The 17,522-nt window shown below is 38.6% G+C and overlaps 1 protein-coding gene across 1 annotated transcript in view; it reads left to right on the top strand.

Moving 5' to 3' along the window:
- The window catches only part of FAF1 (Fas associated factor 1), a 734,611-nt gene that overhangs the window by 223,534 nt on the left and 493,555 nt on the right, over window positions 1-17,522 (top strand). The window contains exon 5 of the mRNA XM_042781660.1: window positions 7,766-7,857. Within this exon, the coding sequence (XP_042637594.1) occupies window positions 7,766-7,857 (92 nt within the window). The remainder of the gene's footprint in view (window positions 1-7,765; window positions 7,858-17,522) is intronic.

Genomic DNA, 17,522 nt, shown 5'->3' with positions numbered 1-17,522 from the left:
TACTAATTCTGTCTTCCATTGATTTAATTCTATTCTTTTGCCCATTCAGAGTGTTATCTATTTCTGATAATTTAGTATTAATCTTCTAGATTTCTATCTGTAGATTTTGTATCATTTCTAATTTTCCATTTATTTAGTCATTTTGTTCTTGTACTGTCTTTTTAAATTACTCTAGGGTTTTCTCTGTGTTTTCCTCAATTTTGTCAGTGTTTTCCTTGATCCGTCTCTCAATCCATTGAAGGTACCTAAATATAATTCTTTTGAATTGCTTATCAGGGAGTTCCAGTGCTGCTGCTTCCTCAAGGATGTGTTCTGGGTCTGTATTGTGGTCCTTTGTTTCTCCTGCTTTATCTTGCTTATTTGTGTGGACTGTGATGGTCTGTTGTCTCCAAGGCATTGTGACATTTTTGTATTTATATTTAATTGGTGATTGTATGTTGGAGTGATTTGCTCAAGATTTTCATTTTCTTTGTTTTGTTTGGATGTTATCTAAGTAAGCAGGGTACTGTGTTCCTCTATTCACTAGTTGGCAGCACTTACACATTCACTGACTGTCTCCTTTTCTTTTGCCAGCCTCCTGTATGTCTCTGCCATCCTTGCAAATAGAGCCTATTCTTAGGTCCCTGGAATCAGAATGAGAATGCTGTCACTTTAAATATCCAAATGGCCACTGCTTATAAACATTCAAAGTGTTTACTTTAAATATCTAAGTTAGCCATCTCTTGTAAGCATTCAAAATGGCTGTGCCCTCGGTCATTTTAAATATCCAAGGTAGCCACCTCCTGTAAACAATCAAAATGGCTATGCCCTCACTTACTTTAAATATCCAAGTTGGCCACCACCTGTAAACAATCAAAATGGCTGCACCCTCTGGGCAGCCAAAAGTCCACAGCTCAGATTGTCTCCCTCCTTGCTGTTATGCTTCCTAGTCATTGGCCACCAGCACACAGTCGTCTCTGCAGCCCTTGGTGACCGGGGCTGATTTTTAGGTCAGTTCTCAGGTCCCGACACCACTTGGAAATAGTCAGGGTGTTGATGCCATCAGAGCAGCTGACAGTCCACGGCTCTGTCTGTCTTTGTACTCACTGTTTCCATTCAAATTTTTCCACTAGTTGGTGCCTAATCCACTTCTATATACTTCCTTTCAAAGCTCAGGGCTTCAGGATTATCTTCTGTATCTCTGTCAATTGGTTTCTCTTTTCTTTGTTGAAAAAGGTCTGTGTAGCTTGTCTGCCTATTCTGCCATCTTACCGGAAGTCCTCTGTCAGGCCTGTTTTTTGAGGTGCCTCTGGGTTGGTTCAAACCAACCTTTTGGCTAGTAGTAAAGTGCTTACCCATTTATATTACCCAGGGACTCAGTGTCAGTAGTCATTTTTAACCATCAGGGACTACAAATTAAAACCACAATGAGAAACCACTTCACACCCACTATAATGACTAAAATTAAAAAGACTGGAAGTTCCAGTTGTTGGCAGGGCTATGGAGCTTGTAGAACTTTGATAAAATGCAACATGTATATATGGAGAAGCCTTTGGAAAACAGTTTTTCAGTTTTTTATAAAATTAAACACACCTCATATACAATCCATCAATTCCATTCCTAGATATTTACTCATAGAAATCAACACACATGTTCACAAAAGGGCTTACACAAAATGGTTAAGATAAACTGTATTTTATTGTATTATACTGGATTCAACTAGCAAATATTTTGTAAAACATTACTGCCTCTACATTTGTAAGAAAATATTGGTCTGTAGTTTCATTTTCCTATCTCTGTCTGGTTGTGGTGTTAGAGTAATGCTGTTCATGTTGTTGTTGGTTGCCATGGAGTTGGCGCTGCCTCATAACAACCCTGTGCACAACAGAATGAAACAGTGCCCTGCCATGCATCATCCTCACAGTCCTTGCTATACTTGAGCCCATTGTTGCAGCCACTGTTTCAGTCCATCTTGTTGAGTGTCTTCCCCTTTTTCGCTAGCCCTTCACTTTATCAAGCATGGTATCTTCTCTAGGGAGTGTTCCCTTCTGACAACATGACCAAAGTAGGTGAGACAAAGTCTGACTATTCTCACTTCCAGGCAACATTCTGGCTGCACTTCTTCCAGGTGCATTCTTCTGGCAGTCCATGGTACTTTCAGTATTCCTCGCCAACACAGTTCAAAAGTATCAGCTCTTCTTTGGTCTTCCTTGTTCGTTGTCTGGCTTTCATGTACGTATGAGGTGAAACCCACTACCATGAAGTCGATTCCATCTTATAGCCACTCTTCAGGACAGGATAGAACTGCCCCATGGGATTTACAAGGTTGTAAATCCTTACAGGAGCAGAATGTCTCATCTTTCTCCTGTGGAGCAGCTGGTGGGTTCAAACCACTGACTTTTTGGTTAGCAGCTGAAAGCTTTAACCACTACACCACCAGCTTTAATTATAATTGGCAAAAAACAGGAAGCAATGCAAATCTTGGTCACCTGGTGATTGGATAAACAAATTGTGATGTATACATGTTTTAGTTTTTTTGTTGCTGCATAACAAATTACCTCAAAATTTAATGACTTAAAATAACTTTTTGTGCTCTCACAGTTTATGTAGAACAGGAATGACTTAGCTGGGTCCTCTGCTTCTGGGTCTCTCACATACTGCAGTCAGGTTGTTGATTAGGTCAGTAGTCATCTCAAAGCTTGTTTAGAGAAAGATCCATTTCCAAATTCACTTATATGGCTGTTGGTAGTATTCATTTCTTTGTGGGGTATTGAGATGAGGGCTTTAATTCCTCATTCTCCATTGGTTAAAGGGTGCCCTAAGTTCCATGGATATTCATGGATAATGAATTTATACATTACTCCAAAAAGTTTTCTTTGTGTTCCTTGATGACTCTCCACTGGCTTCATCAGAGCAAGTGAGAGGACAAGAGAGGAAATGCTAGCAAGAAAGATACAAAAGTCTTTTGAAACCTAATCTAGGAAGTGACATCTCATCACCTTGACTGTATTCTGTTTGCTAGGAGCAATTAATGTAGATACAGCCTACCCTCAAGGGGAGAGAATTACACAAGGACATAAATAACAGGAAGGGGAGGATTATTGGAAGCTATTTCATAAGCTCTGCCTATTATACCATACAATGGAGAACTATTCATCAGTGAAAAGGAATTGAGACATGTAACAACATGGATGATTCTCAAAAACATTATACTGAGGAAAAGAACACATACAGAAAAGAGGACAAAACTGACTTTTAGAATGAGAAGAGGATCATCGTTTGTGGTGGAGGCAGGATTTTGTTTCAGAGGTGTATGAGTGAACTTTTTGTGGTATGGGAAATGTTCTTTATCTTGATTGTGGTGACGGTACATATATGTGTCAAACGTCATGAATTTTATTATATATAATATTGCAATTAAAATGATTTTTTTAAAAGTATGTGCTGTTAGATTCAATGGATTGCTCTCTTTTATTGTGATTAGTGTATACGTAACAAAAGTTGCCATTTCAACATTTTTACATATACAATTCAATGACATTAATTATGTTTATCATGTCATGTAATCATCGTGACAATCAGTTTCCACATTTTTTCCATCATCTCTCACAGAAGTTCAGTGCCCCCTAAACATTGACTCCTCCTTTCCTCCCCCCTGCCATCTGTGGTAACCACTGATAAACTTTGGTCTGCATACATTTGCCTATTCTAATTCATAGACATGGGATCATATAACTGTCCTTTTGTGACTGACTGACTGACTTCATTCAGCATAATGTTTCCTTTTTTTTTTAAATTGTAATTTGGGTAAAAGTTTACAGGGCAAATTGGTTTCAGCATAATGTTTTCAAGGCTATCCATTTTGTAGCATATTATCAGGACTTCATTTAATGAAAAAGTAATATTTCATTGTGTGTTTGTCCATATTTTGCTTATTCATTCATCTGTTAATGGACATTTTAGCTATTGTGAACAGTGCTGCAATGAATACTGGTGTATACATATGTCTGTTCAGTGGACTGTTCTTGATGACATCTGCATATCATCACAAATGTCTAAATAACATAAAGGGATACTTTAGTGGTAGTGCTGTCTTGTGATACCGTCTTTGGAGTCAAGCGGACTCAGATATCAAACCTGACTCTGAAACTTGCTACATTCTAGTACTTAGTTGCTCTAAGTTATTTTGGCTATCCTAGAAATATAACTACCATTTATTGAGAATCTGTACAGACCAGGCACTATACTAGTACTTAAGTGTATATTAAGTTTTAATTGTTAATAACAGTATAATTCAAAATAACCAACATTTTTTTAGTTGCTTAGTAAGTACTAGGTACTTTGCAAAGCATTTTCATGTGTATGTCATACAGCAACCCAACTATGTGTTAATACTGCAATTATCATTCCCACTATAAAGAAGAAGAGCTCTGGTAGTGTAGTGCCTAAGGTACTTGACTGCTAACCAGAAGACTGGCCATTCAAACCCATCAGCCACTCCTCGGAAGGAAGATGAGGCAATCTACTTCTGGAAGGAAGATGAGGCAATCTACTTCCGTAGTGATACTGCCTCAGAAACCCAAGGAGGGGTCGCTATGTGTCGGGTCCGACTCAACAGCACATAACAACAACAACAACAACTATAAAGAATATGAAATTGAGGCCAATAGAAAAAATATATTTTTTTAATTAGAAAGTCAGGTTGCTATCATGGTCTAGTTTTGTTTTCTTTTCCCTGAAAATAGCAAGTTTAGCCACACATGAAAAGACAATGTTTTTGGTATAAAAAATATGGCTTGCTTTTCTATCATTTCCATAAATAGAATAATCTTTTATCAGGAACCACATTATTTTTTTGTTGCTGTTGTCGTTATTTAAAAATTTTTTTTATTGTGCTCTGGGTGGAAATTTACAGAGCAAAATTTGTTTAACATTCAACAGTTCATGTACAATTGGTTTTACTCCCTGATTACCATCCCCGGCTTTAACCCTTCCTTGTGACACCCTCCCCCTCCCCCTGTGCCCTTCTTAGTTATGCACTCCTGTCTGTCCAGCTTTCCCTTCAGATGAATGCTGCCCCTCTGGTGTCCCATGGCCGATTGCTCCAAGGGATCTATCTCCATAGAGTTAGAGGGTACATCGCCTTGAGTTGGGTGTTCTGCATGTAAGTCTTTGTACTGTTGGGCTGAGAGCCAGTCCTTGGGAGTGAGTCCTATCCCAGGGCCATAGTCTTGGGGGTCCCACCAGATTCCATCTGACCAGTAATTCCGGTGGTTATTGTGTTTTTGAATTTTATTTCATGTTTTTCCTCCCACTTTATCCAGGATCTCCAGTTTTGATCCCTTCCCAAGTGGTTGGCATTGATAGCCGGGCACCATGTAGTTCTTCTGTTCTCGAGGTCCCTCATATCCTGGAGCTGATTGTTTCCAAATGCCCTTGATTTTATTCACTCTTCTTCGCTTCAGACAAGGGGAGACCATTAGCTGCATCTTAGGCGGCTACTAGAAAGCTTTTAAGATCCCAGTTGCTACTCACTAAAGTAGATTGTAGAACAAGATTTTTACGTATTATGTTGTGCCAATTGAGCCTGGTGTCCTCCAGTACTATGATCCTGAGTCGGCAGGCACTGTGGTTCTCTCTCCCAAGGTGTTTGGCTGTATCTGAGGAATTATTCCAACTCTTTCTTCTTCTGTTGCTTCTGTAATGATTGTGATTATTTTGTATCACTAGTATCTGTGCAGGACTATCCTCAGGCAAATCTCTTGTTGGTGAGGGTACATTCCTGTTCACTGATCCCCATCTGATCTCAGTTGTCTATGCATTTATCTGTAGCCTGGTATTTGGTGTTAGTGGTAATGCAGTATTGTGCATATACTGGTATTAGCTTCTGTTGTCTATATCTTATGTGCACATTTTGGTGTAGGAAGGACATTTTTGAAGGCCAAAGATGATAAATATTTGCACTTTCACAAGTGTAATATTGAACCAAAATTGTTTTTGTCATTAATCACCATTCATAGTGTGCAGGTAGGAATTTTCTTTGTTTTAATAATCTATTTTTGTTGTTGAGAATATACACAGCAGAACATGCACCAGTTCAACAATTTCTACATGTACAATTCAGTGATACTGATTACGTTCTTCTAATTTTGCATGCATTTTCACCCTCTTCTGAGTTGCTCCTCCTACATTAACATAAACTTACTGTCTCCTAATTTTCATATGTGATCTTTCAAGTTGCTATTGTCAGTTTTATCCCACACAGATAGACCTTAAAAGAGCATAATGTTCAAGGCGGATATTATTATTACTAATTAAGCTGAACCGTTGTTTGGTTTTAAGAAAACTTAAGGGAATATTTTTGGTTTAAAGTTAGGGATTTTCTTTAGGAAAGTAACAAATGTCACTAAGGCAATGACTGGTTTGATTGCAGCATTGCTCACTTAGGCTTGTGTGTTGTCATAGAACTTTTGTAACATAAGCCTTTCCTCCCTTCTTTTCCTTTATCAGTCTGGGGTTATTTTTCTTCTTTTAATATATAATATAATCTGTTTTATTCTGTAGTCATGTCCTTACTTCTTATATGTATAATTGAATTACATGTTATATAAATTTTAAACTAACACCAACCTAACATAAGCAGATATGTAAAAGACTTGTATATGCTAATTCAGTGATCTGCTTACTACACCATAGTAAAATATATTAATTGATTGATTTGTATTAATACTCAATTCCTGAAGAATAATTGTCGAGCACTGGGAAAACTATGATTCCTCACTGTTTTTGCATTAGTATCAACTTCATTTTTGCATTTTTACCTCTCAGGCTTTTGTTTTCACCGAATAGGCTATTCTTCCCTGTTTTGGTTTGGCTGTCTTTCATATCCTTCACTATACTTGTAGCTGCATTTAGTCTCATTTCTTTCATAAAGACTTCTCTGATTATTTGAGCCAACACAATTATTTTTCCTTTTATGAAATTCTACTGCTTTTTTCTAACACAATTTAAGTTGTCTTCTAGGTCATATACATTGGCTTTATTTTTCAGCTACTTTCATTTATGTTAACTCATTTCATCCTTGGCCCTTTACCAGTTCCCAGTTGCCCTTGAGTCAATTCCATCTCTGCCCTGTGTTGCAGAGTAGAACTGCATGCACTCCATAGCGCTTTCAAATCTGTGACCTTTTAGAAGCAGATCACCAGGCCTTTCTTTGGAGCCTTGGACACTAGAGATAAATAAGATAGGCAATATTATTCCTCACTCCATAGATGTAAAAACTATGAATAAGTGAGTTAATTTATTTCTTCAAGTAAGACTTCATCCCAGATCTTCATTCCCGTATCTGTTTTCACTATACTGTAATGCCTCAGATTTTATGCTTTATCTACTGCTCCTACCATATGCAGGGTACATAGTAGGTATTGTTGATGGTAGCCATATAGTTGACCGCTTTGAAATAGATTGTGTCTGTTCAAACCACACACACCCCCCATCACTGATAGGGTTTCTTTGAGAACATTATGCAATTAATAATTAACTAGTTAATTAATTACTTCAGCATTCTTTTTTTTTTTTATCAGAATTTATGCTTAAGCCTGAGTTTTTCAAAGGAGCAACATGTTTGATCAAGGAAATTTGAAGTTTAGACTACTGAAATTTTTCAATCATCAGACAAATGTCATTGAGTGCACTGTATGCCAGATGTTAATGCTAGCCCAGGATATGGACTAGTGGTGAATGTGTTATTATGTTAGTAATATTTGGTCTCTTCTTATTTATACAGGAGAGATTAAGCAGATTCTAGAGAATGAACTTCAGATACCTGTGTCTAAAATGCTGTTAAAAGGCTGGAAGACTGGAGATGTGGAAGACAGTGTGAGTTTCTTAATTGCCTAAAAATAAAAGAAAATTATGTGTTGTTATTGACTAAATGATATATAAAAATTGGTTTTAATTAATATTGTGGTGACGTAGTCCCTAAGGCATTTGACTGCTAACCAGACGGTTGGCAGTTCAAACCCAATAGCCACTCCTTGGAAGGAAGATGGGGCAATCTACTTCCTTAGTGATACTACTTCAGAAACCCAAGGAGGGGTCGCTGTGAGTCTAAATAGACTTGACAGCAGTGAGCTTGGTTTTTGTTTCTGTTATATGACAGCAGTGTGATGTGGTGATAGTAACTTAAAAAATGTTTTTCAGACTGAAGCATTTCATACTAAACAACTGCTTTAAATGAGAGAGGCATGTAAATGAAAACACTATATGGCATGTTTTTCACATTTCTGATTATCTTATAGGAGTTAGTTTTGCATTCTTTTTTGAGAGCCTTTACTTTTTTCTCAAACCTCATAGGGTGTCAGTGAGTGCTCTGGAGTAATAATTTACCGAACAATTACTTATTGGCCTGAAAGAAGTCATACACAGTGTGTACATTTATGCCAAGTATTAAGTATGGAACAAAGATAATAATAGGAAAAATTTTAAAACTTGGAATATTTAATTGGTAAGAATATTTCTTTCTTTGCTTACTTGGATAACAGCAGGTGCTATGAATTGTATTTTAATGAATGCATTGTATTTTAAGAATTTGCAAAAGCATTGCAGTTTTAAGATAGTAGTTGCTGTTTTCAGGGACTTGTAGTAGCCTTAGTTATGAAATACACACATTTCTTTTTTGTTGGGTTGTGGGGAGACAGAGTGGGGATGGAAGAAAAGAAATGACTTAAGTTTTAAATGTTTGTGATGGAAATAACTATAGAATCTTTTCACTCTAGTTGCCAAATCATTATTTCCATAGACAGGCATACATTTAGAATCTTCCACCTTTGGTTTAATTGTTCTTTTTAAATGATTTCTAGAGAGATACTGTGCTTTTAAGTACTTGCACATGAGTTCATTTGATATATGAGTACTGTTACAAAGTTTTTATAGGGATTTGAAGTTGACAAGATATTTACCAATTTAGATAGAAATTAATGATGTGATATGTTAGGGGACAGCAAACTTTTTCTATGCAGGGCTAAGTAGTCAGTGTTTTAGGATTTGTGGGTTGTATAGTTTATGTTGCACTACTCAACTATGCTACTGTACGAGAGCAGACATAGACAATATGTGAACGAATGAGCATGACTATGTTCCACTAAACTTCATTTATTCACACTGAGATTTGAATTTTGTGTTATTTCACATATCATGAAATATTATTATTTTGATATTTTAAAATCATTTACAAATATAAAAATCAATCAAATCTCACAAGCCATACAAAAACAGATGGCAGACTGGATTTGTACCATAGGTTGTAGTTTGCTGGCCCCTGGTGCTGTATGACTGTTCTAATTGATACACAAACAAACCAAAAACCAAACATACTGCTGTCGAGTCGGACCTGACTCATAGTGACCCCTCCTTGGGTTTCCAAGGCGGTATCACTATGGAAGTTGATTGCCCAACCTTCCTTCTGAGGAGTGGCTGGTGGGTTTGAACCGCCAGCCTTCTGGTTAGCAGGCAGATGCCTTAGGCACTATGCCATCAGAATAAATCAACAACCTTGACAGAAATAAAATGCCACACTTTATATAGCTGTATCATTTATTCATTCATTATTGAGAAACCTGTGGGTATAAATTAGTCTTGCATGGCATTTTCAGTAGTTGTAAAGAGAAAGGCAAGCATTTTGAAAAAGTTCTTGAAGCTATGGGTTCTAATATTTGAACGTACAATATCTTTATTATAATATTTTCAGTTATTTATATCTATGTGCTCTCTCTCTCTCGGGTGATTTCTGCGAGTCCTATGCCATTAATATTCTGATTGTTCCTAAGTTTATATTTTTCAGCTCATATGTCTTTGAATTATACATCCAAATTATTCATTGACTTCTATACTTCCATGTCTTATTGGTATCTCAAACTTGACATGTTTAAACTGGAATTTTTTATTTTCCCTCTTATGCCATTTCTCTACCAATCTTCCCTCAATAAATGGCAGCACAATACAGCCACTGCTAAAGCCAAAGTGTGGACATCAGTCTTTTCCCATTTCTCACGCCACGTAATCTTGATGAATCCTATAGTCTGTCTTCAAAATATATTTCTAAACTGTGGCTACTTCTCAGTATTTTTATTACAACTGCCTTAGCCAGGCCATTATTGTGTCTTGCCTAGACAAATGTAATAGCTTCACCACTCTTTTCCTGGCTTCCTTTTTGGGTTTTCCAATTCATTTTCCTTCCAGCTGCCAGAGTGATCTTTCAAAAGCATAAATTGAATTATATTGCTTACTTGTTAAAATGTGGCTTTTTATTGCATTAAAACTACTTACCATGGTTTATAAGGCATTGTATTATTTATCCCCTTCTCATCTCTACAATTTCACATTGAGCTTTTTTGCTCTTATTTTCCATGCTATAGCCACAGACATCCCCTTTTAAATCTTCTAATAGGCTCAAGCTCCTTATGTCTTTATCTGGCATGTGTACTGTGCAAAGGCCTACGGTGCCTTACTCCCAGTTCTTCACATAAGTGGCTCTTTCAGATCCTTCAAGTCTCAGCTTAAATATTACTTTTTCTCTAATAAGCCTCTGTATCTAATTTGGCTCCCATCCCAGCATTCTCCTTCATAGCACCATTAATAGAAGTACCGTATCTGTTCCTTTCATCATTGTATTTCCAGTGTCCGGTATAATAGGTGTCAGATAAATTGTTCATAGAAGGAATACATGAATAAGCAAGTTAAAGAATATTCAGTTTTTTAAAATCATGCCATGTGTGGTTTGAGGGGACAATTTGTAGACAGTGACATTGCAAAATGAATAACTTGATCAAATGGTAAGACTAAGCGTTTTGGAAGGAGAAAAGACCAACAACTTCTCTACAAAGTAAAATAATGATAGGCAAAAATCACTTTCCTGTGTGTGTATATGTTTTGTTTGCTTGCACATTAACTTCATAGGCAAACATAACATGGTTAAATTTTAAAAAGAACTTCACATACTTTACATAAAGTTTCAGGATTTCAGGATCTCCTGGTATATTGGGAAGTTACGGGTATTGCCTAATATAGTATTTTTCAAAACATGTGTCACAAACCATTAATGGGTTGTAATGTTAATTGAGTGCATTATAGTCAGCATTAATAAAAGAAATAGGATAAATGATGTCAGAATATATTGTAGATAGGACGAGATGAAGAAGAACATAGCATTAGGATTGGAGGAAGGCTTATTAACAACTTGTGATGCACAGATGATTCAACCTTGCTTGAAAGTGAGATCAAAGACTATAGTGTTCTTGCTGAAATCTTTATGGAAGCAGACTGCCACATCTTTTTCCTGCAGAGTGCCCAGTGGGTTCAGACTCCCAACCTTTCAATAGCAGCTGATTTCTTAACCACTACACAGCCAAGGCTTCTTTCAGTGTGGATTATGTACCTCCACATAAAGAAAACAAAAGTCTTCACAATTGGACCAGTAAGCAGCATCATGATAAGCGGAAAAAATATTTAAGTTGTCAAGGATTTTATTTTACTTGGATCCATAATCAATGCCCATGGAAGCAGCAGTCAAGAAATCAGACGAAATACTGCATTGGGCAAATCTGCTGCAAAAGACCTCTCTAAAGTGTTAAAGAGCAAAGATGTCAATCTGAAGACTAAGGTACACCTGACCCAAGCCATGGTTGCCCCATATGCATGTGAGAGCTGGACAGTGAATAAGGAAGACCAAAGAATAATTGATGCATTTGAATTATATTGTTGGTGAAGAATATCATGGACTGCCAGAAGAACAAACATGTCTGTCATGGAAGAAATACAGCTGAAATGCTCCTTAGAAGCAGCAATGGCAAGACTGAGTCTCATGTACTTTGGACATGTTATCAGGAGGGACCAGTTCTTGGAGGACATCACACTTGGTAAAGTAGAGGGTCAGCTAAAAAGAGAAGGACCTTCAATGAGATGGATTGACCCAGTAATTGTGACATTGGGCTCAAGCATAGGAACTATTGTGAGGATGGCACAGGTCTGGGCAGTTTTTCACTCTGTTGTACAACGGATCAGTATGAGTCAGAACTGATTTGACATCACCTCACAACAACAACTGCAGGTATTAAAGGTATTTCTCATTACTGGTTGCTATTGTTACTAATATAAGTCAAGAGTAAGCTGCAATGTCCTTGGAATAAGACTGTACAGTTAGTAAGATGGGCTCTTTCCTGGAGGGGTCAATAATGAGTTCCTCATGTTTCGTGTTTGGGTAAGATCAACCTTCTGCAGCCTTCCTTACCTATGTCTGGTGGCTTGAGAGAGATTCTTAGACATCCACTCCTTCTACTTTCCAACACTCTCAGCTTTGCCATTATTATTTGCTTTGATCCAACCAGGACTAATTCATTATACCTTTTCACCCTGTGTATGCCAGTTACCACAAGAAATCCAAGATTTCCAGTTCACCACGCAGTCCTTTAATAAGCAATATAATTCAGTTTATTCTTTTGAAAGATCACTTTGGCAGCTGGTTGGAAAGAACTGATTTCCAGTTCCCCAGCCAGGAAAACGGGGGAAAAGCGAAGCCAGAGGGGATGACAGTTGGCTACATGGCCAACTGACTGGAAGAGATCCATATTTATACCCATTCCAAAGAAAGGTGATCCCACAGAATGTTGAAATTAAGAACAATATCATTATCACATGCAAGTAAAATCTTACTGAAGATAATTCAAAAATGGTTGCAGCAGTATATTGTCAGAAAGCTTCCAGAGTTGCAGGCTGGATTCAGAAGATGACGTGGAACGAGGGATATCATTCTTGATTTTAGATGGATCTTGGCTCAAACAAAGCAAACAATACCAGAAAGATGTTTATTTGTGTTTTATTGACTATGCAAAAGCATTTGATTGTCTGGATCATAACAAATTGTGGATAACATTGAGAAGAATGTGAATTCTAGAACACTTAATTGTACTCATGAGGAACTTGTACATAGACCAGGAAGCTGTCGTTCGAACGGAACATGGGGACACTGCATGGTTTAGAGTCAAGAAGGAAGTGTGTCAGGGTTGTATCCTTTCACCCTACTTACTCAGCTTGTATTCTGAGCAAATAATCTGAGAAGCTGGACCATATGAAGAAGTATGTGGCATCAGGATTGGAGGAAGGCTCATTAACAACGTGACATACGCTGACAGCACAACTTTGCTTGCTGAAGGATGACTTGAAGCACTTACTGATGGAGATTGAATAATACAGTCTGCAGTATAGATTGCATCTCAATATAAAGAAAAAAAAATACTCAAAACTGGACCTTTAAACAGCATCACGATAAATGGAGAAAAGATTGGAGTTGTCAAAGACTTCACATTGCTTGGTTCTACAATCAGCACCAATGGAAGAAGCAGTTAGGATGTCAGACGATGTATAGCACTGGGCAAGTCAGCTGCAAAAGACCTCTTCCAAGTGCTGAAGACCAAAGATACCTCCTTGAGGACTAAGGTGTGACAGACATAAGCCATGATATTTTCAATCGCCTGAAATGCATGTGAGAGCTGGACAATGAATAAAGAAGGCCCAAAGAAGAATTGATGCTTTTGAGATGTGGTGCTGGCAAAGAATCCTGAAGGTCTGGTAGAAGATCTAACAAATCTGTCCTGGAGGAAGTGCAGCCAGAAAGCTCATTGGAAGCAAGAATGGCCAGACTTTGTCTCACCTACTTTGGTCATGTTGTCAGAAGGGACAATTCCCTGGAGAAGGATGTCATGCTTGGTAAGGTGGAGGGTCAGCAAAAGAGGGAAAGCACTCAACAAGATGGATTGACACAGTGGCTGTAGGAATGGGGTCAAGTATAGTAGGGATCACGGAGCTGGTGCAGGACCAGGAGGTGTTTTGTTCTGCTGTGCATAGGGTCGCTGGGTTGGAGACGACTCAATGGCACCTAACAACACCACCACCACCAACAGACCCTTAGCATATTTCTCCTTCATTTTCACTCTCAGCTGATGACTGCTTCCTTTTTCACTGACAAAATAAAGCTAATCAGAAGAAAATTTTACAAGCTCCCAAGGTGATACTTATCTACTTAGTGGCACCTTACTCATATACTGTCTTTTTTTGGCTCTTACTCTGGAGGACCCATGCAGGCTCCTGTGTAAGATGAAGCACCCATTTTTACTTTGCATTATATTTATATCCCCTTTGACCTATTCAAGGACTTCACTGTAATCTTTCCTATATATGCTGCATCATTAATTTTTTCCCCACTGAAAGATTGTTAGCATTAATATTCAAGCATCCTGCTATTTTTTCTAACTGTAAAATTTGTTTATTTCTCTTAGTATCTCCTTTCCATCCAGCAATGGATCCATTTCTTTATTCCTTTGATAACAAAACTTCCCAGGAAGAGATACTTATATTTATTGTTTATATTTGTTGCCTCTAATTCCTCTCATTTTCTCTTGAGCCCAGTCCTAGCAGAAAACTGCTCAACTCCTTTGCTTTTGTCAAGATCACCAACAGCTACATCCTTAAATTCAGTGTGATTTCATCCAGATTCGTGGCTTTTAAGTGCCATTTATATATAATCCCAATTTTATATCTCTAATTTATATCTCCATCCCAGACTTGTTCCTTGTCTTTTATGTTTTGTTATATACAGCTGCTTAGTTATCTTCTCTATTTGATTATCTATTAGATGTTTCAAACTTAATGTGTGCAAAATAAGACATCCTCATCTGCAGTCTTCCTCATTTCAGTTTATGGCAACTTCATCTTTCTTGTTGTTCCATCCAGACTCTTTAGGGCTTATTGACATTTTTTCTCTCATATTCCATATTCATTTTGTCAGGAAATCCTTTTGATCCATCTTCAAAATATATACAGAATCCAGCTGCATTGTACTACATCTACTACCATCATACCGGTTAAAGCCACCACCAGCCCTTAGGTTCTTTCATTAGCCTGCTCAGTGTTTTGCCCTCCTTTGTCAACAGTTTTCCCAAACATTTTCAACACAGCTACCATCATGATTTTTTCAAACTATGAATCCAATCATACCACTGCTTCAGTAGCTTTCCATCTCATTTAGAGAAAAAGTGAAAAAGCCCTTACATTAGCATAAATGGCTAAACACATTTCCTGCCCCACCATCACTTTTACCTATCTGATCTGTATTATACTAGTATTCATTTGGCTTCAGTGACATAGCATTCCTTGTTGTTTCTTAAGTGTTTTGTACTGGCTGTTTTCTCTTTCTGTTCTTTGTTTCCTCGCTACTTTTAAGTCTTTGCTCAAATGTTATGTTCTCCAAGTGAGACCCACTAGTCCTGCAGTTTAAAACTGCAGAGTTACTCAACCCCATATTTTTAATCTCCTTTCCCATATTTATGTGTAGTCATTGAAATTGTCACCTTCTAATATGCTACTGGAAGGAGCTCTGGTAGCACAGTGATGAAAGCATTTGGCTGCTAACCAGAAGACTGGCAGTTTCTGTGGGAGAAAGAAGAGGTAGTCTGCTTCTGTAAACATTTACAGCCTTGGAAACCCTATGGGATATTTCTGCTCTGTCCTACAGGGTCACTATGAGTCAAATTGACTTTATGGCAGTGAGTTTGATAACTTGTTTCCATCAAGTTGATTCTGACTCATGGTGATCCTACTATGTGTTTAGCTATCTATTTTTATTTATTCCTACTAAAATGCAAGCTTCATAAGATTAGGAATTTTTGACAGTTTTGTTTGCTGTTATATGCTGAGTGCTAAGACTAATGCCTGGCATTTAAGTAAGTGGCTCAATTAATATCTAAATGAATATGTGTGCCCTGTGTTACATTGTAAAATGTATTTATTAATGCATATTGCTGTCAAACAGTTTGAAGTACAGTAGCAAGTCTTTACCATCAAGTTAGGAGTTTAAAAATGTGTATAGGAGTTTTGTGACAAAAAAAAATTTACTTAAATTTTCTGTGGTTATCAAGCTTGTGGATCAGATATAGCTGAGTAGATTTTTCACCCCAGACTGAGAACTTCAACAAAAAGATCTCTTAAGTAAGAGTTAAACATAGTGTTATGGATTGAATTATGTCCCCTAAAATATAAGGTGGTGTTCTGGTTACCTAGTGCTGCTCTGACAAGAGTATACCACAAATAGGATGGCCTTAACAAACAGGAGTTTATTCTTAACAATTTGGAGGCTTTAAGTCCAAGTTCAAAGTGCCAGGCTCTAAGGGCTGAGTGAAAGCCCCTCAACCTTGGGGTCCAGCTCTGCCTCCTGCTCCTGGCCCACTGGAGCCAGAGGCATTTCTTCACTCAGACAGCTGCTCGCTGCTGAGGCTGAGAAGCCCCAAGGTTGACAAGTAAAAAGGCACAGTCCCAATATTACCAAATCACACGGCAGGCCATTAACTTAAGTCCATTATAAGTCCCAAGGTCGGCAGAGCATAGCAGGCTGCTGAGCAACGACAAGGCTACATGTAGGGTCTATGCGTGCCATAGGCTAGAGACCATTCCCAAAGGCTTCTCCTTACATACAGGAAGCAGACCACATACCAAAAGGCAGCTACCCAGCTGCTTGTGGTAGATCCCACCATGGAGTTGATTGCCAATCTCCTCATGGGGATTAACTACCATCAGTTTCCCAGCCACTCAGCCAGGCCCAGCCAAGTTGACACAAACATAACTACCACAATTCCACCCCTTGTCAACTTGGCACCTGTATAGATCTTCAATGGGTGGTATCTGTACAGGTCTCCTCCACTGGGTGGCTCCAGTCCCCTAGTTCCTGAATGGTGACCTTACCCCTTGGCCTGGTGACTCCGTTCCTCTCCGTCTTGGGCATGACAGCCGTGCCCCCTCACTCTTGGGCAGTAGCTATGGCTGCATCCCACTGGCTCACATGAAGGAGCAGCCCCACACTCCAGAACCAAGTTGGTAAAGGCCTGGCTCTTTGAAACCTAGGGACCTGTGATTATTCTACCCCCAAAGGCCATGGTCCTCCCCTTTTAGGCTGAGGCAGCTCTGCTTCCATTTCCTTGGTTTCCGCTTCTCCCGATTAATGCCTGAGGGCATCCCACTACCAGGAATCATCTTGCCTCAAAGGACATTTAGCTTTTTTGCTCTGTGGGCCGGCCAACCTGCTACTCCATTTCAAGCTGGTCTCTTCTACCGATTAATGCCTGAAGAAAACCCATTCCATCAGGAAGCCACTTAACCAAAGGCATCAAGCTTTCTCCTCCGTGGGCTGGTAAGGCTGTCACTGTCTCATGCTGGTTCTCTCGGCTCTGCTCCTGCCATCTCTCATGCTGGTCTCTTGATCTGCTCCTGCTCCTGCTGTCTGTTCTGCTGTATGCTGGGGTCTCTCTGCCAGGGTCTCAGGTCAAGGACGCACTCCACTCCTGTTTCCACATTTTAGGCATCTGTCAAAGCAGCACCCCACTCTCTCGGTACCAAATTCTGTTCTGGTTACCTAGTGCCACTCTGACAGGAAACATACCACAAATGGGATGGCCTTAACAAACAGGAGTTTATTCTTACAATTTGGAGGCTTTAAGTCC

Source organism: Orycteropus afer, unplaced genomic scaffold, assembly GCF_000298275.1.
Source record: "Orycteropus afer afer isolate SDZICR_OR568_19922 unplaced genomic scaffold, OryAfe1.0 scaffold00145, whole genome shotgun sequence".
In the NCBI taxonomy this organism is placed as follows: Eukaryota; Metazoa; Chordata; class Mammalia; order Tubulidentata; family Orycteropodidae; genus Orycteropus; species Orycteropus afer.
Note: the sequence above shows the minus strand (reverse complement) of the source record. Positions and strands in the feature narration are given on the sequence as shown.